General features: G+C 46.5%; 1 protein-coding gene across 3 annotated transcripts in view; it reads right to left on the minus strand.

Annotated features, from left to right (window-relative positions):
* The window catches only part of LOC134958358 (cadherin-related family member 3-like), a 419,058-nt gene that overhangs the window by 39,759 nt on the left and 352,959 nt on the right, over positions 1–26,340 (minus strand). Inside the window, exons 14-18 of one of the 3 annotated variants that reach the window (XM_063940905.1) lie at positions 22,888–23,056; positions 21,176–21,420; positions 19,293–19,486; positions 15,737–15,756; positions 15,613–15,644 (exon numbers count right to left, since the gene is read on the minus strand). In XM_063940905.1, the coding sequence (XP_063796975.1) occupies positions 15,613–15,644; positions 15,737–15,756; positions 19,293–19,486; positions 21,176–21,420; positions 22,888–23,056 (660 nt within the window). Of the gene's footprint in view, positions 1–15,611; positions 15,645–15,736; positions 15,757–19,292; positions 19,487–21,175; positions 21,421–22,887; positions 23,057–26,340 lie in introns of those variants that run through there. The other 2 variants (XM_063940906.1, XM_063940907.1) reach the window with 2 other exon arrangements.

Below are 26,340 nucleotides of genomic sequence, written 5' to 3' on the forward strand. Positions count from 1 at the left end.
GGCTCATACCATGTGGGGTAATGTGAATTTTGGCTCATACCATGTGGAGTAATGTGAATTTTGGCTCATACCGTGTGCTCTAATGTGAATTTCGGCTCATACCGTGTGCTATAATGTGAATTTTGGCTCATACCATGTGGGGTAATGTGAATTTCGGCTCATACTGTGTGCTATAATGTGAATTTTGGCTCATGCCGTGTGGGGCAATGTGAATTTCGGCTCATACTGTGTGCTATAATGTGAATTTCGGCTCATACCGTGTGCTATAATGTCAAAGGGGCACCAGTACTAGATAGTATAAGAGGTCCTACTACACTGAAGGACACGCCCCTTTTGAGTGACCGCGCCCCTTTTCCGGAGCGCGTTATTGGTATCTACACTCTTTCATTCCACCTTCAAAAATTCAACTTTGACCACTGCACCTACATACACATACATACACACCCTGACATCTTTATATGCAGTGACACCGGTGGCGTCTGCACATACTTTCCTTTTGTATTTTTTTTTTTTTATTATCATTTTATTAATTTATTATTTTTATTAAAAAAAAAAAAAAAAATTTTTTTGGGGGGGGCGCCATTATTGATCTTGCCCTGGGCTCCAAAAACCCTAGTTACGCCTCTGTTCCTGACCAGTGTCACGAGCTCCTGAGCTCTCTCTATCGGGAGATAAACCCTTTTCTCTGACGTCCTAAGTGGATGCTGGGGACTCCGTAAGGACCATGGGGAATAGCGGCTCCGCAGGAGACAGGGCACAAAAGTAAAAGCTTTAGGATCAGGTGGTGTGCACTGGCTCCTCCCCCTATGACCCTCCTCCAAGCCTCAGTTAGGTTTTTGTGCCCGGCCGAGAAGGGTGCAATCTAGGTGGCTCTCCTAAAGAGCTGCTTAGAGTAAAAGTTTTGTTAGGTTTTTTATTTTCAGTGAGTCCTGCTGGCAACAGGCTCACTGCAACGCGGGACTTAGGGGAGAAGAAGTGAACTCACCTGCATGCAGGATGGATTGGCTTCTTAGGCTACTGGACACTAGCTCCAGAGGGACGATCACAGGTACAGCCTGGATGGGTCACCGGAGCCGCGCCGCCGGCCCCCTTGCAGATGCTGAAGAAAGAAGAGGTCCAGAAATCGGCGGCTGAAGACATCCCTGTCTTCTTAAGGTAGCGCACAGCACGGCAGCTGTGCGCCATTGCTCTCAGCACACTTCACACCAACGGTCACTGAGGGTGCAGGGCGCTGGGGGGGGGGCGCCCTGGGCAGCAATGAAAGTACCTATGCTGGCTAAAAATACATCACATATAGCCTCTGGGGCTATATGGATGTATTTAACCCCTGCCAGGTTGTCAGAAAAACCGGGAGAAGAAGCCCGCCGAAAAGGGGGCGGGGCCTATTCTCCTCAGCACACAGCGCCATTTTCCTACACAGCTCCGCTGCTAGGAAGGCTCCCAGGCTCTCCCCTGCACTGCACTACAGAAACAGGGTTAAAACAGAGAGGGGGGGCATTTTGTGTGGCGATATTATAATATATTAACTAAGATGCTATAAGGGAAAACACTTATTATAAGGTTGTCCCTGTATAATTATAGCGTTTTGGTGTGTGCTGGCAAACTCTCCCTCTGTCTCCCCAAAGGGCTAGTGGGGTCCTGTCCTCTATCAGAGCATTCCCTGTGTGTGTGCTGTGTGTCGGTACGTGTGTGTCGACATGTATGAGGACGATGTTGGTGTGGAGGCGGAGCAATTGCCTGTAATGGTGATGTCACCCCCTAGGGAGTCGACACCGGAATGGTTGGCTTATTTATGGAATTACGTGATCATGTCAACACGCTGCAAGGTCGGTTGACGACATGAGACGGCCGGCAAACCAATTAGTACCTGTCCAGGCGTCTCCAACACCGTCAGGGGCTTTAAAACGCCCATTACCTCAGTCGGTCGACACAGACACAGACACGGACACTGACTCCAGTGTCGACGGTGAAGAAACAGACGTATTTTCCAGTAGGGCCACACGTTACATGATAAGGGCAATGAAGGAGGTGTTACATATTTCTGATACTACAAGTACCACAAAAAAGGGTATTATGTGGGGTGTGAAAAAACTACCTGTAGTTTTTCCTGAATCAGATGAATTAAAAATTGCTAATATCTAAGAAATTATTGGCGTTATACCCTTTCCCGCCAGAAGTTAGGGCGCGTTGGGAAACACCCCCTAGGGTGGATAAGGCATTCACATGCTTATCAAAACAAGTGGCGTTACTGTCTCCAGATACGGCCGCCCTCAAGGAGCCAGCTGATAGGAGGCTGGAAAATATCCTAAAAAGTATATACACACATACTGGTGTTATACTGCGACCAGCGATCGCCTCAGCCTGAATGTGCAGCGCTGGGGTGGCTTGGTCGGATTCCCTGACTGAAAATATTGATACCCTTGACAGGGACAGTATTTTATTGACTATAGAGCATTTAAAGGATGCATTTCTATATATGCGAGATGCACAGAGGGATATTTGCACTCTGGCATCAAGAGTAAGTGCGATGTCCATTTCTGCCAGAAGATGTTTATGGACACGACAGTGGTCAGGTGATGCGGATTCCAAACGGCACATGGAAGTATTGCCGTATAAAGGGGAGGAGTTATTTGGGGTCGGTCTATCGGACCTGGTGGCCACGGCAACAGCTGGAAAATCCACCTTTTTACCCCAAGTCACCTCTCAGCAGAAAAAGACACCGTCTTTTCAGCCTCAGTCCTTTCGTCCCCATAAGGGCAAGCGGGCAAAAGGCCAGTCATATCTGCCCAGGGGTAGAGGAAAGGGAAAAAGACTGCAGCAGGCAGCCCCTTCCCAGGAACAGAAGCCCTCCACCGCTTCTGCCAAGTCCTCAGAATGACGCTGGGGCCTTACAAGCGGACTCAGGTGCGGTGGGGGGTCGTCTCAAGAGTTTCAGCGCGCAGTGGGCTCACTCGCAAGTGGACCCCTGGATCCTACAGGTAGTATCTCAGGGGTACAGATTGGAATTCGAGACGTCTCCTCCTCGCAGGTTCCTGAGGTCTGCTTTACCAACGTCTCCCTCCGACAGGGAGGCAGTATTGGAAGCAATTCACAAGCTATATTCCCAGCAGGTGATAATGAAAGTACCCCTCCTACAACAAGGAAAGGGGTATTATTCCACACTATTTGTGGTACCGAAGCCAGACGGCTCGGTGAGACCTATTCTAAATCTGAAATCTTTGAACACTTACATACAAAGGTTCAAATCAAGATGGAGTCACTCACAGCAGTGATAGCGAACCTGGAAGAGGGAACTATATGGTGTCCCTGGACATCAAGGATACTTACCTCCATGTCCCAATTTGCCCTTCTCACCAAGGGTACCTCAGGTTCGTGGTACTGAACTGTCACTATCAGTTTCAGACACTGCCGTTTGGATTGTCCACGGCACCCCGGGTCTTTACCAAGGTAATGGCCGAAATGATGATTCTTCTTCGAAGAAAAGACGTCTTAATTATCCCTTACTTGGACGATCTCCTGATAAGGGCAAAGTCCAGGGAACAGTTGGAGGTCGGAGTAGCACTATCTCGGGTAATGCTACAACAGCACGGGTGGATTCTAAATATTCCAAAATCGCAGCTGACCCCGACGACACGTCTGCTGTTCCTAGAGATGATTCTGGACACAGTCCAGAAAAAGGTGTTTCTCCCGGAGGAGAAAGCCAGGGAGTTATCCGAGCTAGTCAGGAACCTCCTAAAACTAGGAAAAGTGTCAGTGCATCATTGCACAAGGATCCTGGGAAAATGGTGGCTTCTTACGAAGCGATTCCATTCGGCAGATTTCACGCAAGAACTTTTCAGGGGGATCTGCTGGAAAAATGGTCCGGATCGCATCTTCAGATGCATCAGCGGATAACCCTGTCTCCAAGGACAAGGGTGTTTCTTATGTGGTGGCTGCAGAGTGCTCATCTACTAGAGGGCCGCAGATTCGGCATTCAGGACTGGGTCCTGGTGACCACGGATGCCAGCCTGAGAGGCTGGGGAGCAGTCACACAGGGAAAAAATTTCCAGGGAGTGTGGTCAAGTCTGGAGACTTCTCTCCACATAAATATACTGGAGCTAAGGGCAATTTACAATGCTCTGAGCCTAGGAAGACCTCTGCTTCAAAGTCAACCGGTGCTGATCCAGTCGGACAACATCACGGCAGTCGCCCACGTAAACAGACAGGGCGGCACAAGAAGCAGGAGGGCAATGGCAGAAACTGCAAGGATTCTTCGCTGGGCGGAAAATCATGTGATAGCACTGTCAGCAGTGTTCATTCCGGGAGTGGACAACTGGGAAGCAGACTTCCTCAGCAGGCACGACCTCCACCCGGGAGAGTGGGGACTTCATCTGGATGTTTTCCACATGATTGTGAACCGTTGGGAAAGACCAAAGGTGGACATGATGGCGTCCCGCCTCAACAAAAAACTGGACAGGTATTGCGCCAGGTCAAGAGACCCTCAGGCAATAGCTGTGGACGTTCTGGTAACACCGTGGGTGTACCAGTCGGTGTATGTGTTCCCTCCACTGCTTCTCATACCCAAGGTACTGAGAATTATAAGACGTAGAGGAGTAAGAACTATACTTGTGGCTCCGGATTGGCCAAGAAGGACTTGGTACCCGGAACTTCAAGAGATGCTCACAGAGGACCCATGGCCTCTGCCGCTAAGAAGGGACTTGCTTCAGCAAGTACCATGTCTGTTCCAAGACTTACCGCGGCTGCGTTTGACGGCATGGCGGTTGAACGCCGGATCCAAAGGGAAAAAGGCATTCCGGAAGAGGTCATCCCTATCCTGGTCAAAGCCAGGAAGGAGGTGACCGCACAACATTATCACCACATTTGGCGAAAGTATGTTGCGTGGTGTGAGGCCAGGAAGGCCCCCACGAAGAAATTTCAACTCGGTCGATTCCTGCATTTCCTGCAAACAGGAGTGTCTATGGGCCTCAAATTGGGGTCCATTAAGGTTCAAATTTCGGCCCTGTCGATTTTCTTCCAGAAAGAATTGGCTTCAGTTCCTGAAGTCCAGACGTTTGTCAAGGGAGTACTGCATATACAACCCCCTTTTGTGCCTCCAGTGGCACCGTGGGATCTCAACGTAGTTCTGGGATTCCTCAAATCACATTGGTTTGAACCGCTCAAATCTGTGGATTTGAAATATCTCACATGAAAAGTGACCATGCTGTTGGCCCTGGCCTCGGCCAGGCGAGTGTCAGAATTGGCGGCTTTGTCTCACAAAAGCCCATATCTGTTTTTCCATTCGGACAGGACAGAACTGCGGACTCGTCCCCAGTTTCTCTCTAAGGTGGTGTCAGCGTTTCACCTGAACCAGCCTATTGTGGTACCTGCGGCTAATAGGGACTTGGAGGACTCCAAGTTGCTAGATGTTGTCAGGGCCCTGAAAATATATGTTTCCAGGACGGCTGGAGTCAGGAAAACTGACTCGCTGTTTATCCTGTATGCACCCAACAAACTGGGTGCTCCTGCTTCTAAGCAGACGATTGCTCGTTGGATTTGTAGTACAATTCAGCTTGCACATTCTGTGGCAGGCCTGCCACAGCCAAAATCTGTAAATGCCCATTCCACAAGGAAGGTGGGCTCATCTTGGGCGGCTGCCCAAGGGGTCTTGGCTTTACAACTTTGCCGAGCTGCTACTTGGTCAGGGGCAAACACGTTTGCAAAATTCTACAAATTTGATACCCTGGCTGAGGAGGACCTGGAGTTCTCTCATTCGGTGTTGCAGAGTCATCCGCACTCTCCCGCCCGTTTGGGAGCTTTGGTATAATCCCCATGGTCCTTACGGAGTCCCCAGCATCCACTTAGGACGTCAGAGAAAATAAGAATTTACTTACCGATAATTCTATTTCTCGTAGTCCGTAGTGGATGCTGGGCGCCCATCCCAAGTGAGGATTGTCTGCAATACTTGTACATAGTATTGTTACAAAAATCGGGTTATTATTGTTGTGAGCCATCTTTTCAGAGGCTCCGCTGTTATCATGCTGTTAACTGGGTTCAGATCACAGGTTGTACAGTGTGATTGGTGTGGCTGGTATGAGTCTTACCCGGGATTCAAGATCCTTCCTTATTGTGTACGCTCGTCCGGGCACAGTATCCTAACTGAGGCTTGGAGGAGGGTCATAGGGGGAGGAGCCAGTGCACACCACCTGATCCTAAAGCTTTTACTTTTGTGCCCTGTCTCCTGCGGAGCCGCTATTCCCCATGGTCCTTACGGAGTCCCCAGCATCCACTACGGACTACGAGAAATAGAATTATCGGTAAGTAAATTCTTATTTTCTGGTCTGTGTCTAGGATCATGCCTAGGAGAGGCAGATGAGCTGTAGGAACCAACTGCGACTTTGGAATATATAGAATCCAGCCGTGTTGCCATTACACTTCCAGAGAAAGTGATACGCTGTTCAGCAACTGCTCTCTTGGTCTCGCTTTTATGAGGAGATCGTCCAAGTACGTGATAATAGTGACACCTTGCTTCCGCAGGAGCACCATCATTTCCGCCATTACCTTGGTGAATATTCTCGGGGCCGTGGAGAGACCAAACGGCAACGTCTGAAATTGGTAATGACAATCCCGTACCGCAATTCTGAGGTACGCCTGATGAGGTGGATAAATGGGGACATGAAGGTATGCATCCTTTATGTCCCGAGTCACCATAAAATCTCCCCCTTTCAGGCTAGCAATGACTGCTCTTAGCGATTCCATCTTGAACTTGAACCTTTTCAGGTATATGTTCAGGGATTTTAAATTCAATATGGGTCTGACCGAACCGTCTGGTTTCGGTACTACAACATGGTCGAATAATAACCCCCTCCTTGTTGAAGGAGGGGAACCTTGACCACCACCTGTTGAAGATACAATTTGTGAATTGCAGTTAACACTGTTTCCCTCTCGTGAGGGGAAGCCGGCAGGGCCGTCGGTGAGGAGGCATCTTCTCAAAGTCCAGCTTGTATCCCTGAGACACAACTGAGTGCAACTTCTTTCCTCTGCCCCTGCCTCTGGCAAGAAAGGACGCACCTCTGACTTTCTTGTTTCTTTGTTTGAAAGGCTGCATTTGGTAATGACGTGCTTTCCTAGGCTGTGCAGGAATATAAGGCAAAATATCAGAATTACCAGCTATAGCTGTGGAGACCAGGTCCGAGAACCCTTCTCCACACAATCCTCAGCCTTCCATATGCCTCTTAAGTCGGCATCATCTGTCCATTGCATATTCTACCGGACACATCAAGCAGAAATCGACATAGCTTTGACTCTAGGACCCAGTATACTCATGTCTCTTTGGGCATGTTTCATTATATATATCTCTTAAGACAGCATCTTTAATATATATATATATCTCTTTATATACATATATATATATATATATAAACATACTAGGGTCTCAATCTCTGCTGATAAGGTACCTGTCCACGCTGCCACAGCGTTATAAACCCATGCCGACACAATCGCCGGTCTGAGTAGTGTACCAGAATGTGCACGCTATCTGCAGGATCCCTGAGAATAGCTGTTACGTCAGGGCTACCTTTTGGTAGCCCGTCTATTCCCCATGGTCCTTACAGAGTCCCCACCATCCACTAGGACGTTAGAGAAATCATATTTACTGCCTCAAGACATAAGTACAGTAGAGGGCAGATATCTCATGTGCAACATCAAAGTTCCAAATAGTGCTGCAACTAAATAGCCGTAGGCTATTAGTTGGAGTTCCCAGGACACGTGAAAGCACCAGTGGAGATTGTTTAGTAGATCTTTTAGTATATCTACTCCTGCGTGAGGAGTGAGCTGTGCTGATATCATTGTATAAGTGATCCTTAGTTAGAAAGACCCTATAAATCCTAACAGATTGTTCTGGTGCTTGAAGTTTCTTTTTATATTCTTTGCTATTCTGGGGGGAATTCAATTGTATCTACCCGCGGCTGCCACTAGATGGAGCCCAATGGAGCAATTAAATTGTTGCTCCGTTCGGGTGCGCTAAGGGTGACACATTTCAGCTCACCCCCACATGTTGTGTTGGCGAGTTGAAACGTGGGCGTAATCAGTGTGATAAACAGCATCAATTGAATATTGCTCCTACGAACTCCCGTCACTTTAGATGAGAGATTGGGCAGCGTTATCAATTGAGTTCCCCCCACTGTAATACTGTAACACTGTTTCTGACCTGTATTTCATGTTGAGGAGGAACACTGAAATAACCAGAACTGTTTCCTGTAATAAGTACATACCTGTACTTGCCAACTCTCCCTGGAATAGTAGTAATCTCCCTGATTTCCTGAAGAGTCTAGAAATCTCCCTTATCCCCATTATGTATCTGTTATATTTTTAGGGAAAAAAAGAAATCAGAGATACATACATTCAAATGGGATCATCAGTGCCAGATCCCTGCATTGGTTATGAGGCACACTGTGGTAGATGTATTAGCCTGGAGAAGGGATAAAGAAGTGATAACCAGTGATAAGTGCAAGGTGATAACGCACCAGCCAATCAGATCCTAACTGTCATTTTTCAAACCTGTAATGATTGGCTGGTGCGTTATCACGTTGCACTTATCCCTTCTTTATCCCTTCTCCAGGTTAATACATCTACCCCAATGATCCCTATGGCTACATGCAGGGGTGTATCTAGGGGTCTGAGCGCCCCTGGCAAAGTAAGGAACTGGCACCCCCCACCTCACCCCTCACCCACCCAGGGACCCAGAGGGGGGAGTTACTGTTACAAATAGGCTGAGGTCAGGGACACTGAGGGAGACTTACAGGGAGGGTGCAGGTAGGGACAATGATGTGGAGGGCTTAGAGGGAGGCTGAGATCAGGGACACTTAGGGGCAATTACAGGGAGGGTGTGGACAGGGACACTGAGGGGGAATTACAGGAGTGGGCGGGCAGGGGCACTGAGGGGGAATTACAGGAGAGTGCGGGCAGGGACACTGAGGGGGAATTACGGGGAGGGTACGGGCAGGGACACAGAAGTGGAATTACAGGAGGTTGTGGGCAGGGACACTGAGGGGGGGTCACAGGGAGGCTGAGGTCAGGGACACTAAGGGGGAATTACAGGGAGGGTTTGGGTAGGAAAAATGAGAGGCAGGGCCTACAGGGAGGTTGAGGTCAAGGACACTGAGGGACAATTACAGGGAGGGTGCGAGAAGGGACACTGAGAGGGAATTACAGGAGTGTGCGGGCAGGGACACTGAGGGGGGAATCACAGGGAGGCTGAGGTTAGGAACACTGAGGGAGAATTACAGGGAGGGGTGCAGGCAGGGACACTGAGGAGGAATTATGATGAGGGTGCGGGCAGGGAGACAGAGGGGGAATTACAGGAGTGTGCGGGCAGGGACACTGAGGGGGGAGTCACAGGGATGCTGAGGTCAGAAACACTGAGGGAGAATTGCAGGGAGGGTGCAGACAGGGACACTGAGTAGGAATTACGAGGAGAGAGTGGGCAGGGACACTGAGATGGAATTACGGGGAGGGTGCAGGCAGGGAGACTGAGGGGGAATTACGGTTAGGGTGCAGGTAGAGACACTGAGAGGGAATTACAGGAGTGTATGGCCAGGGTCACTGAGGGGGCAGTTACAGGGATGGTGCAGGCAGGGACACTGAGGGGGAATTACAAGGAGGGTGCGGACAGGGACACCGAGTGGATATATGCACACATACATACAGTTAAAAACCCCTCTCTAGGTGTGATGGCACTACATGTCCCAGCAAATCCAGTTGACAAGGTGTGCTGGGACTTGTAGTCTCAACACAGCTGAACAGGCAGTGACTGGTCTAGATACCTCTCCATACAGAGCTCTTTGTAAGCTGTGATCCAGACTGCCAGGATAGACCATGCAGTGCAGCTACGGTACCGCAGAAAATGTACAGGTATGCTCATGCTGCACTGCTGACTGGTGCTGATTGTAGTGGCTGGTGACAGATCGCGTGGGACCAATGAGAAGGGGAATGGATGAGGAAGAGGAGGTGCAGCTATATTCACCATCATTGTGACTGTAGTCACAGAGAGTGTCAGAGTGCAATACGCTTCTGAGAATCCGGCAGTGGATAATCACTGCTAAGGTATGTACTCAGTGAGTACTATGTCATTCTACCCCTTGGCGCGGTTGGCACTGCCGGGCGGCACCCCCCTCTTGACCGGTGCCCCTGGCGAGTGCCATCCTGGCCAATAGGAAGATACACCCCTGGCTACATGTATTATAAAATAAGGTTTCTCATGACCACTTTACCTCTTGTAAAACACAAAACATGAGCAAGCCCTTAAAAGTATCAGTGTATTTTCATAGAAACAGAGAATTTGAGCGCAGATAAGAACCACTTGGCCCATCTAGTCTGCCCTTTTTTTTTTACCATATTTTTATCTCAAAACTTATTTGATCCTTAGTTCTTTGTGAGGATATCCTTATGTCTATCCCATGCATGTTTAAATTGCTCTACTGTCTTAGCCTCTACCACCTCTGATGGGAGGCTATTCCATTTGTCCACTACCCTTTCTGTGAAGTAATTTTTCCTCTTATTTCTCCTGAACCTCCCCCCCTCCAGTCTCAGTGCATGTCCTCATGTCCTATTGCTTCTCTTCATATGGAGAATGTTTCCCTCCAGGACTTTGTTAAAACCCTTGATATATTTGAAAGTTTCTATCATGTCCCCCCTTTCCCTTCTCTGCTCCAAACTATACATATTGAGATTTTTTAGTCTTTCTGGGTATGTTTTGTGATGTAGGCCATGCACCATTTTAGTTGCCCTTCTTTGTACAGTTTCTAATGTATTAATATCCTTTTGAAGATATGGCCTCCAGAATTGAACACAGTATTCTAGATGAGGCCGTACCAATGACCTATACAGTGGCATTATTACTTCTTTCTGCTGCTGATTCCTCTCCCAATACAGCCAAGCATCTGACTAGCCTTCCTCATTGCCTTGTTACATTGCTTACCTGCCTTTAAGTCATCTGAAATAGTGACTCCTAGATCCCTTTCCTCCTCAGTAGTTTCCAGTTTAGTGCCATTAATACTATATTTAGCCTTTGGATTTTTGAGGCCCAAGTGCATGATTTTGCATTTTTGGGCATTAAACTGTAATTGCCAGACTCTTGACCATTCCTCTAGTCTACCTAGATCCTCAGTCATTTGTTTTACCCCACCTGGTGTGTCTACCCTGTTGCATACCTTTGTGTCATCATCAAAAAGGCATACTTTCCCTTTAATGCCATTTGCAATGTCACCAATAAAGATATTAAAAAGCACTGGTCCAAGTACAGATCCCTGGGGTACTCCACTGGTAACATTTCCCTCCTGTGAATGCACTCCATTTACCATAACTCTCTGTTTTCTATCCTGCAACCAAGATCTTATCCATTCAATAATCCTAGTATCCAATCCCAAACTTCCAAGTTGATTTAGCAGTCTGTGATGTGGAACAGTGTCAAAAGCCTTACTAAAGTCTAGATAAGCTATATCCACGGCTCCACCTTTATCCATCCCTTTAGTCACACAGTCAAAAAAGTCAATAAGATTTGTTTGACATGATCTCCCCCCAGTGAATCCATGCTGTTTGGGTTCCCGTAAATTGCTGGATTTGAGATAATCTACAACTCTTTCTTTTAAGAGTGTTTCCATCAATTTCCCTACTACTGATGTAAGACTCACTCGTCTGTAGTTGTTTGCCTCTTCCTTGCTTCCACTTTTGTGCAGTGGGACTACGTTCGCTCTTTTCCAGTCCTCTGGAATTACTCCTGTAGCTAATGACTAGTAGATCTTACTAACTGCTGTGGGGTTCATGTACATTTGAATGTAGGTCATGTTTATGGCACGGATCTCAGATGTAGCAGTACACATTCGTACTTATACCCCTTTCACATCTCCAATGCCGGATCCCACCCGGAAATTAGAAATGGGTCCTTCCCGGGTGGGATCCGGCATTGGAGACTCTCTTACCTCTTCTGCTGGCTTCCAGACCCGGCATATTGCCGGGTTGGTTGCCATCAGGGCCGGAATAACAATGGGGCGGATGGAGCTGCAGCTCCAGGCCCCCCATTGAAAACAGGCCCACAGTAATCCCTGCAGTGCAGCCAGCCAGTGATGACAGGAGAAAAGTATTTCTCCTGCCATCACTAATCAACATCATACACCTCCCTCCCGGCCAAGGCTCCGCCTATACTCTCCGAGTTGCCCGCAGCGTGCACATCCGCCCCATCTCCTCCTGTTACCTGACGCTCAGACCCTGGCGTGCTAACTGCTAACTCTGTCTGGAATGTGATAAACTCCGCCCCCAGCTGTGCTCCCTCAGATTGCCAGAAGCTCTGCTCCGATGCCGTCCAGGATCAGTTCCCGGTACAACGATAAGCTCCGCCCCCTCCTTCACTCCTTCCACACTGCGAGTTTAAAGCCATCCCCCTTCCTCCGGAAAACCCACAGGCCTGATTAACTCCGCCCCCTGACAGTCGGCACTCAGCAGTCTTCTATGGTCACATGAAGTCCTGCCAATTCTGCTGCTGTCAGTCCTGTCCTTCCAGAGCATAAAATATGCAGCCAAACAGTGTACAGAGCGGGATAAAGGCCCAGCGGGACCTGGGGCACTTACACAAGGGGGCACCTATAAATTAAAGTATAAATATAGATAGATATATAGACATATACTATATATATAGATATAAACTATATATATATATATAGAGAGAGAGAGAGAGAGAGAGAGAGAGAGAGAGAGAGACTTTAAACAAATGCACACTCCCCAACAAATCTCAAGTGGTGCTCCCTTAAGTCCGTTCCTTCACAGGTCCAGAGTATTTAACCATTGTAGGCAAAGGGCACTCAAACATCCTAATGAATTTATGTAAGTTTATTAATTCCAAAAAAAACACACTTTTAAAATCCATATCGATGACAATGGTGAAGGAAAAATGCTTATATATCAACAATTGTTCAAGCAAAAAAATGAATGTTTCTCTTAAATCCAAGAGATTTTCAACATCAATGCAGCACTGAAAAATACATGATTGAAAGTCAAACTTATCCGTTGTCGACCTTGGTCATCTAGTGACCGTCATAGACTCCTGCATCCAAGCACAGATCACCTCCGCTGCCACAGTCCGGCTTTCTCTGTCCTCACTCTCTCCCCCTTCTCCCCCCTTTTTGCTATCACCTCTCCCGCTTCTTTCTCCCTGAGTCCCCCCCCCCCTTCTCTTGCTGTCTCCCTCTTCTCTTTCTCTCTCTGTCTCCCGCCCTTCACTCTCTCTCTTTCTCTCTGTCTCCCCCTTCTCTCTCTCTCCCCATTTATCTCTCTCTCCCTCTCCTTTCTCTCTCTCCCTCCCAACCCCTTACTTCCCCTCTTTCTCTCTCTCTCCCCCTCTCTCTCACACCCTTTTATTTTTTTTCTCTCCCGCTTTCTTTCTCACCCCTTTTTATCTATTTTTCTCTCCCCACTTTCTCTCTCCCCCTTATCTCTTTCTCTCTCCTCCTCCCTTCTCTCTCTGTCTCCCGCTTCTCTCTCTCTCTGTGTCCCCCACTTCTTTCTCTCTGCCTGTCTCCCCACTTCTCTTCCTTTTCTCTTTCTCACCCACTTTCTCTATCCTCTCTCACTCTCTCCCCTTTTTCCCCCTCTTTCGCTCTCACCTCTCCCCCTTCTATCTCTCTCTCTCCTCCTTTCCCCCCTTCTCTTGCTGTCTCCACCCTTCTCTCTCCCTCCTTTCCCCCTTTCTCCTCTCTCTACTCCCACCATCTGTCTCGCTCCTTCTCTCCCTCCCTTCTCTCTCCCCCTCTCCCTTTTCTCTCTCCTCTTCTCCTCTCTGTCTCCCCTTTCTCTCTCTGTCTCCCTCCTTCTCTCTCTCTGTCTCCCTCCTTCTCTCTCTCTGTCTCCCTCATTCTCTCTCTCTCTGTCTCCCACCCTTCTCCCTCTCTGTCTCCCACCCTTCTCCCTGTCTCTTTCTTTCTCTCTGTCTCCGCCTTCTATTTCTCTCTGTCTGTCTCTCTGTCTCACCCCTTTTCACTCCTATCTATCCTTATCTCCCCCTCTCTCATCTCTCTCTCTCTGTCTCCTCCTTCTCTCTGTATCTTCCCTTTTCTCTCTCTCTTTGTCCCCCCTTTACTTTTTCTCTCTGTCTCCTCTCTTCTATCTCACTATGCCTACCCCCTTCTCTCTCTCTCTCTCTCTGCCCCCTACTCTCTGTACCTTCTCTTTCTATCTACCTCTCTACCCACTTCTCTCTCTGCCTGTTCTCTCTCTCTCTCTCTCTCTCTCTCTCTCTTACTCTGTCTCCCTTTTCTCTCTCCCACCCTTCTCTTTCTCTCCCCCTTTTTCTCCCATTACTTCCCCCTTTTTATCTCTCCCCCTCTCACCTCCTTTATCTTTTTCTCTCTCCCCTTTCTCTCACCCCCTTTTATATCTTTCTCTGCCTCCCCCCTTTCTCCCCCTCTCTCTCACCCTCCTTTATCTCTTTCTCTCTCTCCCCTTTTCCTCTCTCCTCCCCTTCTTTCTCTCTCAACCCTTTCACAAATGCAAGTATGCCAGGGAAGTTACAGGATTCTGACTTAAAGGATGCCGCTGTCAGTATTCTGGTCGCCGGCATCTTCACTGTCAGGATTCTGTACCCAACCCATAGAGGAGCACATATAGACATAGGCACATATAGATGTAGAGGAGCACATATGGACATACAGGAGCACATACAGACATAGGCATATAAAGACACAGAGGAGTACATATAGGCATACTGTAGGCACATACGAACATGAGCTCCAAATTCTAACTTGCCGCTGAAATGACTTTACACCCCTGGATGCTGCCCCACAGCACAGTACACCCCTCTGCCACCCCACCTCTACATCACTAGTCACACCACCACAGCACTGGTCACACTCCCTGTGGTGGCACACAGTAGGCCCTTCATCGATTTCAGCTCCAGGCCCATGTGGACCTCAATTTGGCACTGGTTGCCATAGCGGCGGGGGGGTGGAGCTGGAAGCGGTGGCGGCATTGGGAGATGAGCTCATCTCCGCGCCGCACCCGTTTACAGAGCCACTGACCCGGTATTCAATTTGGGAATAACACTATTTATAACCCGGGTTGAATTACCGGGTCAGGCGACCCGCGAAATCCGACTTGGCGCTTTCACACCGCACACAGACCCGTGTCGACCGGGCAATATGCTTGCTCGATACCGGGTTATTTGTACGCTGTGAAAGGGGTATTATAGGTGTCACTTATAGGGGGTAATTCCAAGTCGACCGCAGCAAGAAATTTTTTAGCAGTTGGGCAAAACCATGTGCACTGCGGTGGGGGGGGGGGGGCAGATATAACATGTGCAGAGAGAGATAGATTTGGGTTTGGTAAGTTCAATCTGCAATCTAAATTGCAGTGTAAAAATAAAGCAGCCAGTATTTACCCTGCACAGAAACAAAATAACCCACCCAAATCTAACTCTCTCTGCAAATGTTATATCTTCCCCCCCCCTGCAGTGCACATGGTTTTGCCCAACTGCTAAAAAATATCCTGCTGCGATCACCTTGGAATTACCCCCATACAGTCTCCCTGAAATTATTTTTCAAAAGTAAGCAAGTATAATAAGTAACATTACAAATATACAAGTTAACTCACCGTTATCACTTCCACCTTCTCCTTCTTAGTTCCTTATTGATGTAACAGAAAAAATAAGTATTTAGAAGACTATAAAAGGGTCTCACTAGAAGTTTGATTCAGAAAGAGAGGAACAAGCTCTTACCTGCCTTGTAAGTATTCACCCTATCAATAAAGAATTGGAGACTTACTTGTAAATCATAGTTTTATACAAATATATTATTATTATTATTTATTTATATGGCGCCACAAGGGTTCCGCAGCGCCCAATTACAGAGTACATATGCACATAATCAAAACAGGAAAACAGTGACTTACAGTTGAAGACAATATAGGACAAGTACAGGGTAACTAAGCATATCTACACCAGTAAACAACATAGAGATAAGTTCCAAGTGGCCAAAAAACTGCGGGATCTGGGCAGTTGAGGATTATTAAAGTAAGAAAAGTATAAGCACATGAGAGAAGAGGGCCCTACTCGTGAGAGCTTACATTCTAAGGGGAGGGGTAGACAGACAGGGGTGACACAGATGGGGTACATAGAGAGCGTGGAACAAAGGGTTAGGATGAGATTTGGCTGGGTTTGGTAAAGAAATGGGTCTAAAGACCCCGTTTGAAGTTTTGTAGAGAGGTGGAGAGTCTGAGGGGGAGAGGTAAAGAATTCCAGAGAAAGGGAGCAGCACGTGAAAAATCTTGGAGATTGGAGTGGGAGGAAGTAATCAGAAGACAGGAGAGTCGGCGTGCATTAGCAGAGCGAAGAGGACAGGTGGGAGAGTAAAGGGAGATAAGGTCAGAGATGTAAATGGGAGAGGAGTGGGTGAGTGCTTTGTAAGTGAGTGTGAGAAGTTTGAATTGGATTCTGAAAGGGAAGGGAAGCCAGTGAAGGGCTTGTAGGAGAGGGGAGGTAGACGTAGTGCGTTTGGTGAGGAAGATGAGCCGGGCAGCAGCATTGAGGATAGATATACATACACAGAGTAAATATATATAATATATAAAATATACATATATATATATATATACACACACACACACACACACACACACACACACATATATATATATATATATATATATATACACACACACACACACACATATATATATATATGTATATATATATATAAAATAATGTTGTATAAGGGTTCAAGCGACCATTGATGTCTAGATTTAAAGTGCCCAAGTTATGACCTAAAAATTGTAAACTATGTGTGTATGGATAGAATTAACAGTATTTTATTACAATCTCAAAATTGCATAACTAATACGTACATACTATAAAAAAGAATTTTTGTACAAAAATATATAAAAATCACATAAAAAATGGAGGGATGGGGGAAGTGGGAAAAAAAGCCTCCACTTAAAATATAGGTGTTAAAATACAGTATAAAAAAATATAAAGGAGAATCTTAACTTAGTTGGCAGAAGGTCACAGAGGGAGATCCCAACGCGTTTCGTCCCCTTGAAGAAGTCTACAGGACGAAACGCGTTGGGCTTTCCTTCTGTGACCTTCTGCCAACTAAGTTGATATTCTCCTTAATATTTTTTATTTTGTATTTTAACACCTATATTTTAAGTGGAGGACTTTTTTTCACACATCCCCCCCCTCCCCCATTTTTTATATTATATTTTTGTACAAATTTTTTTTTTATAGTATGTACTTATTAGTTATGCAATTTTGAGATTTTAATAAAATAAAATACTTTTAATTTTATCCATACGCACATGGTTAACATTTTTTTAGGTCATAACTTGGGCACTTTAAATCTATACACCAATGGTCGCTTGAATCCTTATACCACATTATTATACACATTTTCTCAGCAACTCACCATTACTGCATATTTTAGGTACAGCTGACGCCCAGGATAAGTGGGAGTGTCTGTAGATATAAGTCTAAGATATTGTTGGAGTATCAATCACACAAGTGGCGCTGCATTTTTTTTGGGAGATATTTATATATATATATATATATATATATATATATATACACACACTAATCAAAAAAATAAAGCGAACACTTAAACAACACAATGTAACTCCAAGTCAATCACACTTCTGTGAAATCAAACTGTCCACTTAGGAAGCAACACTGATTGACAATCAATTTCACATGCTGTTGTGCAAATGGAATAGACAACAGGTGGAAATTATAGGCAATTAGCAAGACACCCCCAATAAAGGAGTTGTTCTGCAGGTGGTGACCACAGACCACTTCTCAGCTCCTATGCTTTCTGGCTGATGTTTTGGTCACTTTTGAAAGCTGGCGGTGCTTTCACTCTAGTGGTAGCATGAGACGGAGTCTACAACCCACACAAGTGGCTCAGGTAGTGCAGCTCATCCAGGATGGCACATCAATGCGAGCTGTGGCAAGAAGGTTTGCTGTGTCTGTCAGCGTAGTGTCCAGAGCATGGAGGCGCTACCAGGAGACAGGCCAGTACATCAGGAGACGTGGAGGAGGCCATAGGAGAGCAACAACCCAGCAGCAGGACCGCTACCTCCGCCTTTGTGCAAGGAGGAACAGGAGGAGCACTGCCAGAGCCCTGCAAAATGACCTCCAGCAAGCCACAATGTGCATGTGTCTACTCAAAACGATCAGAAACAGACTCCATGAGGGTGGTATGAGGGCCCGACGTCCACAGGTGGGGGTTGTGCTTACAGCCCAACACCGTGCTGGACGTTTGGCATTTGCCAGAGAACACCAAGATTGGCAAATTCGCCACTGGCGCCCTGTGCTTTTCACAGTTGAAAGCAGGTTCTCACTGAGCACATGTGACAGACGTGACAGAGTCCGGAGATGCCAAGGAGAACGTTCTGCTGCCTGCAACATCCTCCAGCATGACCGGTTTGGCAGTGGGTCAGTAATGGTGTGGGGTGGCATTTCTTTGGGGGGCCGCACAGCCCTCCATGTGCTCGCCAGAGGTAGCCTGACTGCCATTAGGTACCAAGATGAGATCCTCAGACCCCTTGTGAGACCATATGCTGGTGTGGTTGGCCCTGGGTTCCTCCTACTGCAAGACAATGCTAGACCTCATGTGGCTGGAGTGTGTCAGCAGTTCCTGCAAGACGAAGGCATTGATGCTACGGACTGGCCCGCCCGTTCCCCAGACCTGAATCCAATTGAGCACACCTGGGACATCGTGTCTCGCGCCATTCACCAACACCACTTTGCACCACAGACTGTCCAGGAGTTGGCGGATGCTTTAGTCCAGGTCTGGGAGGAGATCCCTCAGGAGACCATCCGCCACCTCCTCAGGAGCATGCCCAGGTGTTGTAGGGAGGTCATAAAGGCACGTGGAGGCCACACACACTACTGAGCCTCATTTTGACTTGTTTTAAGGACATTACATCAAAGTTGGATCAGCCTGTAGTGTGTTTCTCCACTTTAATTTTGAGTGTGACTCCAAATCCAGACCTCCATGGGTTAATAAATTTGATTTCCATTGATAATTTTTGTGTGATTTTGTTGTCAGCACATTCAACTATGTAAAGAACAAAGTATTTAATAAGAATATTTCATTCATTCAGATCTAGGATGTGTTATTTTAGTGTTCCCTTTATTTTTTTGAGCAGTGTATATATATATATATTGCCGGTCTTTGTAATGTATATACATACATGCACATGCTTACATACTTACAGACATACAGACTTATGGCCACAAGTACACTTGCGACTTGTAGACACCCATACTTGGGTCTCACCTCTTTTTGGGCATCCTGTTTCTAGCACCCTGGCACAGTGTTTTTATGTTGGTGTATTTCCATAGAAGGTGGAATGACCAGCCAATCAGAGCAGCAAGGAACAATCCCAATAGGGTCAGGAGGAAGGGCACATACCAGGCAGAAGAATCATATGTGTTGACTTCTTTGTCTACTATTGTTAGCCCTCTTCTCTTCTGTTGAAAATTAGATTTTAAAAAGTTTCTAAATATACAGACAATTGAAATGTTAATTTGCTCCCATGAATTAACATTCCGATCAAATTATTTAATTTATTTATCAATAGCTACTTATATAGCGCAAGCATATTCTACTGCGCGTTACAGTTGGGAACAAAATAGTAATAAAACAAGACTGGGTAATAACTGACAGACAAAGGTAAGAGGGCCCTGCACGCAAGCTTACATTCTATAGGGAAATAAGTGGTAAATATTGCATATTGGCCCAGTCAGACTGTAGAGGTGGGCTGTATGATCCAGTAATACTGGAATATTGGCTTTGTGGTGTTAAGGGGGGGAGTACTAGTTACCCAGGCTGGCTGGAGGGGCCCGGCAGGGGCCCAGGTGTTTGGGACACTGGACAGCAGCAGTTAATCTCCCCAGCCCAGCACATGCTGCTGTGTTAATGGAGGAGGAAGGAGATCGCACTGACATCCTTCGCTAGATATACACCCTGGCTGAGGGAAAGAAATTCTCTCCCACCTTCCCAGGAGCACGGAGCGGTGCCGCAGATAGAATTTATTTATTTTTTTAAATTGGGCAGGCAGAATGGCCACACACCCCCAATTTGGCCATTCCTACCAGTACCTAGGATAATCATTGCTTTCAATAGCACTGTTGACGAGCTTGAGGGGTAGAGTTGATTGTCAAGTCATCAGCAGTGATACAACAATTGGCTGGAAGAAATATTTGAAATACTGTTTTGAAAGGTTTGAGGTAGTGAGATGACATCCAAGATGCAACCCTGGTGCCAGCTCAGGTCACGTTTCAGGAGGACAGCTGGGCCCTTGGTGTTTAGTTAGGCAGGAAACTTACAGTCTTTGGGTGATTGGTGGTGAAGGTTCTTGATATTTACGTGTACATCAATGGTTTTAAAAATAGGTTACCTGATGCATTACTTACCTTCTAAATGATTTAGTGAGGTAAGGGATATTGTATCAATATTGCAGGAACTTACGCTTTCATATTTGGGACCAGTGACTGAGTATAATATGGACATAGGGTGACTGCCCAGTGCTCTGGGCAATAGAAAGAACCATGGCTCCAGTCACATCCATCCTAGGGGCCCTCCTCATTTAGCCCAAGGCACTATGGGAGGCTATTCTCCTCCACCAGACTCAATGACAGCACTTGCTGTACATGAGGTCCGGCAGAGGACAGTTCTGAGCTCATGTTGATGCTCCATGATGTTGGCGGTCTTGTAGAGTGCTGGTGACCTCATCAGTGGGAGTCATCGGTGCTCTGCAAAGAGTTCATCCTCACATGGAGGAGCAGCAGTTGTAGTTGCTGTGAAGAAGAACTGAGCCCTAATTGCCTGGACACCTCAGCAGCTAACAATCATAGGTGGAAAGGTTTGGAACATATAGTAAGTCATAAATGCAGATGAGTGAGAGGTCATATGCAAGAATGGAAGTGACGGTGAGGGCCAAATGTGCAAAGAGAAGGAAGTCTGGGGGACATGTTTGACAAGTGGAGGTAGGAGGTGGACAAGTGGAGGAATCCATTGGCAATAACAAATGAAGTACCAGTTACAAAGTTAGACTCTCCTTCCAAAAAAAAAACCCTTTAATAATTTGGACAGTTTGATAAATCTACATCAAACTATTTGACAAAAAAGAGTAATAGAAAGTATGCTGTAACACTTACATAGTAGTCCGTTGTAGGTGGGGGCGGTGTATTGGTTCTTATTACCCTTATCATTATCATTGCTGTTCCTGTCTGCGGATTTTTAATCGAGACATTCTTAACATTGTCATCGATTATATGGACCACCAGGTTGTATTTCTGTTGATTATCTGCTCCATTGTCAAAATCAAAAGGGGTTTTCACAATGAGTTTAGGATTGTGGGAGCCGTGAGTGGGATCAAAAGCAAAGTGGTTATTCATGTTTCCTGGGGAAAAAAACACAATAAAAACAAAAAGAAAGTCCTGAAAACATGAGTCTCATTTCAAGGATAGTGGATCTGTAGCAGGTAATTGGTAATAAATGGCACACAACTATTAATGTGTGCGGAGTTTCATGTTTTGGTTTTAATTTCATCATCGTGTTTTGGTTTTGGATTTCTTGAATATGGATAAACACAGCTAAAATCATGTCATGCCAATGAGCACCTCACACGTTCTGGAGCATTTGCTACTTTCGGTGAGTTTTTCCTTCCACGTTCTAAGGGCCTGGTACAACAGCGATCGCTGCCTGAAGCCCTTTCTGGGGTGCGCACCCAGTAAAACCCAGTGAGATGTGAAAACATCTCACTGGTGCGATTGCTTATGCCTGATTGATAGCCAGAGGCGGTAGCAGGGCAGGAGGGGGCGCGCCAATGGTGTTAGAAGGCGCGCCGTTGGTGAGGGCTGGTCCGGACAACGCAGGCGCGTCCGGACTGATCTGGGGGTGGGCCGCAGACAGATATATAAGTCTCTGTCAGTCCCCGGTGAAGCACGCACCGGTTGAAAGCTGCACCTGTGCATTGGCCGCTGGGAACCGGAACCCAGAAGAAGTATGATAGCATTACATTATCACACTGCTTCCAGCTTTTTGCCAGGACAGGTTCTTATCGGAGCAAGAGTAAGGGGCTCATTTATCAATGAGTAATAAAACTCGTTGTGAATTAAAAAAATCATTGCATATGATAAATGGTTCTCCAGCCAATCAGTTCACAACTGTCATGTGTTTACCTCCTGTCATGTGTTTGAAAAATGACAGTTGGGAGCTGATTGGCTGGAGCACCATTTATCATACGAGTTATAGCATTCACAATGAGTTTTATCACTCATTGTTGACAAATGGACACCTAAATTATTAAATTTGCATGAAAATATTCATATTCACTTTGAGAATTTGTCCAAAATACATTTATCACATCCACATTAAAAATACGGATTGTGATAAATATGCCCCTAAATAGAGATAGCAAATGACACCAAGGGATATATTTACTAAAGTGGATTTTCATAAATTTTTATAGATGAAAATCGATCTCAATCGATGTTGAGTTTAAGGGGTTAAAACACACATTTACTAACACATTTTTTTTATATTAATTTTCAAATGTTAGTAAATGTTATCCCTGGAAAAACCACATCGATTGAGATCAATTTGAAAACGATCAAAATCGATGAAAAGTTAGTAAATATACCCCCAAGTAAATCTAACTAATCTTGTTCTGTGCATAACACTCCGTGTAACGGACGAAAAGGAGTCGCACACATATTTTCACTGCATGAAGCAATCGAATAAAGAGGCAGAAGAAATGACACATTGTTTAATAGAAATTAACATTAACCATTAATGTGCTGGCTAAGGTGACAAAACACACAGAAGGGTACTGTACAGTGGGAGGTTGTGCTTCACATCAATGTACCTGTTATGTGAAAGCGCATGGAAGAGTCTTCCGAGTCTCTGTCTTTGCAGTTGAGTCTGAAGTTGTTGATATTTACCCCAGAGGTGATATTGTCGTAGATGACAGCAGTGTACCTGGATGGCCTGCACACCGGGGCCTCGTCATTCTCTTCTATTACCTCAATTTTGACCTTGTAAAAGACATAGGAGGAGATGTAATAAGCAGTGATAAGAGTAAAGTGAGCCAGTGGAGAATTACCCATGACAACCAATCAGCTGCTCTGTACGCTTTTATAAATGTTACATCAATGCTGATTGGTTACCATGGGCAACTTCTCCACTGGCTCACTTCTCCACTGTTTTCACTGCTTAGTACATCTCCCTCATAGTGTATCGGTAGAAAGGCATGAAAGAAAAATCTCAGTTGTGCAGCAATAGTATGTCTGAATATGGGCTTTATATCTTGTCTTCTAGTAGGATTTACAGCTGTTCTGCTCTGTGTTACTTTGTGCCACGGTCATACTGTATTATGATGCTGTATACTCCGGACTTATAGACTTGTAACAGAAACCCCTTCAACCCTTTACTTCTAAATTCATGTATTATTTATTTCAATGAATTTTTAGTAGGTGGCAATAAAAATAAGATTTTACTTACCGATAAATCTATTTCTCGTAGTCCGTAGTGGATGCTGGGACTCCGTCAGGACCATGGGGAATAGCGGCTCCGCAGGAGACAGGGCACAAAATTTAAAAATTTGACCACTAGGTGGTGTGTACTGGCTCTTCCCCCTATGACCCTCCTCCAAGCCTCAGTTAGGATACTGTGCCCGGGCGAGCGTACACAATAAGGAAGGATTTTGAATCCCGGGTAAGACTCAAACCAGCCACACCAATCACACCGTACAACTTGTGATCTGAACCCAGTTAACAGTATGATAACGTAGGAGCCTCTGAAAAGATGGCTCACAACAATAAACAACCCGATTTTTTTGTAACAATAACTATGTACAAGTATTGCAGACAATCCGCACTTGGGATGGGCGCCCAGCATCCACTACGGACTACGAGAAATAGATTTATCGGTAAGTAAAATCTTATTTTCTCTGACGTCCTAGTGGATGCTGGGACTCCGTCAGGACCATGGGGATTATACCAAAGCTCCCAAACGGGCTGGAGAGTGCGGATGACTCTGCAGCACCGAATGAGAGAACTCCAGGTCCTCCTTAGCCAGGGTATCAAATTTGTAGAATTTTACAAACGTGTTCTCCCCTGACCACGTAGCTGCTCGGCAGAGTTGTAATGCCGAGACCCCTCGGGCAGCCGCCCAAGATGAGCCCACCTTCCTTGTGGAGTGGGCCTTGACAGATTTAGGCTTTGGCAAGCCTGCCACAGAATGTGCCAGTTGAATTGTGCTACAAATCCAACGAGCAATCGTCTGCTTAGAAGCAGGAGCACCCAGCTTGTTGGGTGCATATAGTATAAACAGCGAGTCAGATTTTCTGACTCCAGCCGTCCTTGAAATATATATTTTCAATGCTCTGACAACGTCCAGCAACTTGGAATCCTCCAAATCGCTAGTAGCCGCAGGCACCACAATAGGCTGGTTCAGGTGAAACGCTGATACCACCTTAGGCAGAAAATGAGGACGCGTCCTCAATTCTGCCCTGTCCGAATGGAAAATCAGATATGGGCTTTTATATGATAAAGCTGCCAATTCTGACACTCTCCTGGCTGAAGCCAGAGCCAGTAGCATGGTTACTTTCCATGTAAGATATTTCAAATCTACCGATTTGAGTGGCTCAAACCAATGGGATTTGAGAAAATCCAAAACTACATTGAGATCCCACGGTGCCACTGGGGGCACAACCGGGGGCTGTATATGTAGTACTCCTTTTACAAAAGTCTGAACTTCAGGAACTGAAGCCAATTCTTTCTGGAAGAATATCGACAGGGCCGAAATTTGAACCTTAATGGACCCTAATTTGAGGCCCATAGATAATCCTGTTTGCAGGAAATGTAGGAATCGACCCAGTTGAAATTCCTCTGTCGGGGCCTTCCTGGCCTCACACCATGCAACATATTTTCTCCAAATGCGGTGATAATGTTGTGCAGTCACCTCCTTCCTGGCTTTGACCAGGGTAGGGATGACCTCTTCCGGAATGCCTTTTTCCCTTAGGATCCGGCGTTCAACCGCCATGCCGTCAAACGCAGCCGCGGTAAGTCTTGGAATAGACACGGTCCCTGCTGAAGCAGGTCCCTTCTTAGAGGTAGAGGCCACGGATCTTCCGTGAGCATCTCCTGAAGTTCCGGGTACCAAGTCCTTCTTGGCCAGTCCGGAGCCACGAGTATCGTTCTTACTCCCCTTTGCCGTATAATTCTCAGTACCTTGGGTATGAAAGGCAGAGGAGGGAACACATACACTGACTGGTACACCCATGGTGTTACCAGAGCGTCCACAGCTATTGCCTGAGGGTCTCTTGACCTGGCGCAATACCTGTCCAGTTTTTTGTTGAGGCGGGACGCCATCATGTCCACCATTGGTCTTTCCCAATGGACCACAATCATGTGGAAGACTTCTGGATGAAGTCCCCACTCTCCCGGGTGAAGATCGTGTCTGCTGAGGAAGTCTGCTTCCCAGTTGTCCACTCCCGGAATGAACACTGCTGACAGTGCTATCACATGATTTTCCGCCCAGCGAAGAATCCTTGCAGCTTCTGCCATTGCCCTCCTGCTTCTTGTGCCGCCCTGTCTATTTACGTGGGCGACTGCCGTGATGTTGTCCGACTGGATCAACACCGGCTGACCCTGAAGCAGAGGTTTTGCCAGGCTTAGAGCATTGTAGATTGCTCTTAGCTCCAGTATATTTATGTGAAGAGACGTTTCCAGGCTTGACCACACGCCCTGGAAGTTTCTTCCTCGTGTGACCGCTCCCCAGCCTCTCAGGCTGGCATCCGTGGTCACTAGGACCCAGTTCTGTATGCCGAATCTGCGGCCCTCTAACAGATGAGTACTCTGCAACCACCATAGCAGAGAGACCCTTGTCCTTGTCGACAATTTTTATCCGCTGATGCATCTGCAGATGCGATCCGGACCATTTGTCTAGCAGATCCCACTGAAAAATTCGTGCATGGAATCTGCCGAATGGAATCGCTTCGTAAGAAGCCACCATTTTTCCCAGGACTCTTGTGCATTGATGCACAGACACTGTCCCTGGTTTTAGGAGGTTCCTGACTAGTTCGGATAACTCCCTGGCTTTCTCCTCCGGAAGAAATACCTTTTTCTGAACAGTGTCCAGAATCATCCCTAGGAACAGCAGATGTGTCGTCGGGATCAGTTGGGATTTTGGAAAATTCAGAATCCACCCGTGCTGTTGGAGCACTACTTGAGTTAGTGCTACTCCGACCTCCAGCTGTTCTCTGGATCTTGCCCTTATCAGGAGATCGTCCAAGTAAGGGATAATTAATACGCCTTCT

This window comes from Pseudophryne corroboree, chromosome 9 (assembly GCF_028390025.1).
Source record: "Pseudophryne corroboree isolate aPseCor3 chromosome 9, aPseCor3.hap2, whole genome shotgun sequence".
In the NCBI taxonomy this organism is placed as follows: domain Eukaryota; kingdom Metazoa; phylum Chordata; class Amphibia; order Anura; family Myobatrachidae; genus Pseudophryne; species Pseudophryne corroboree.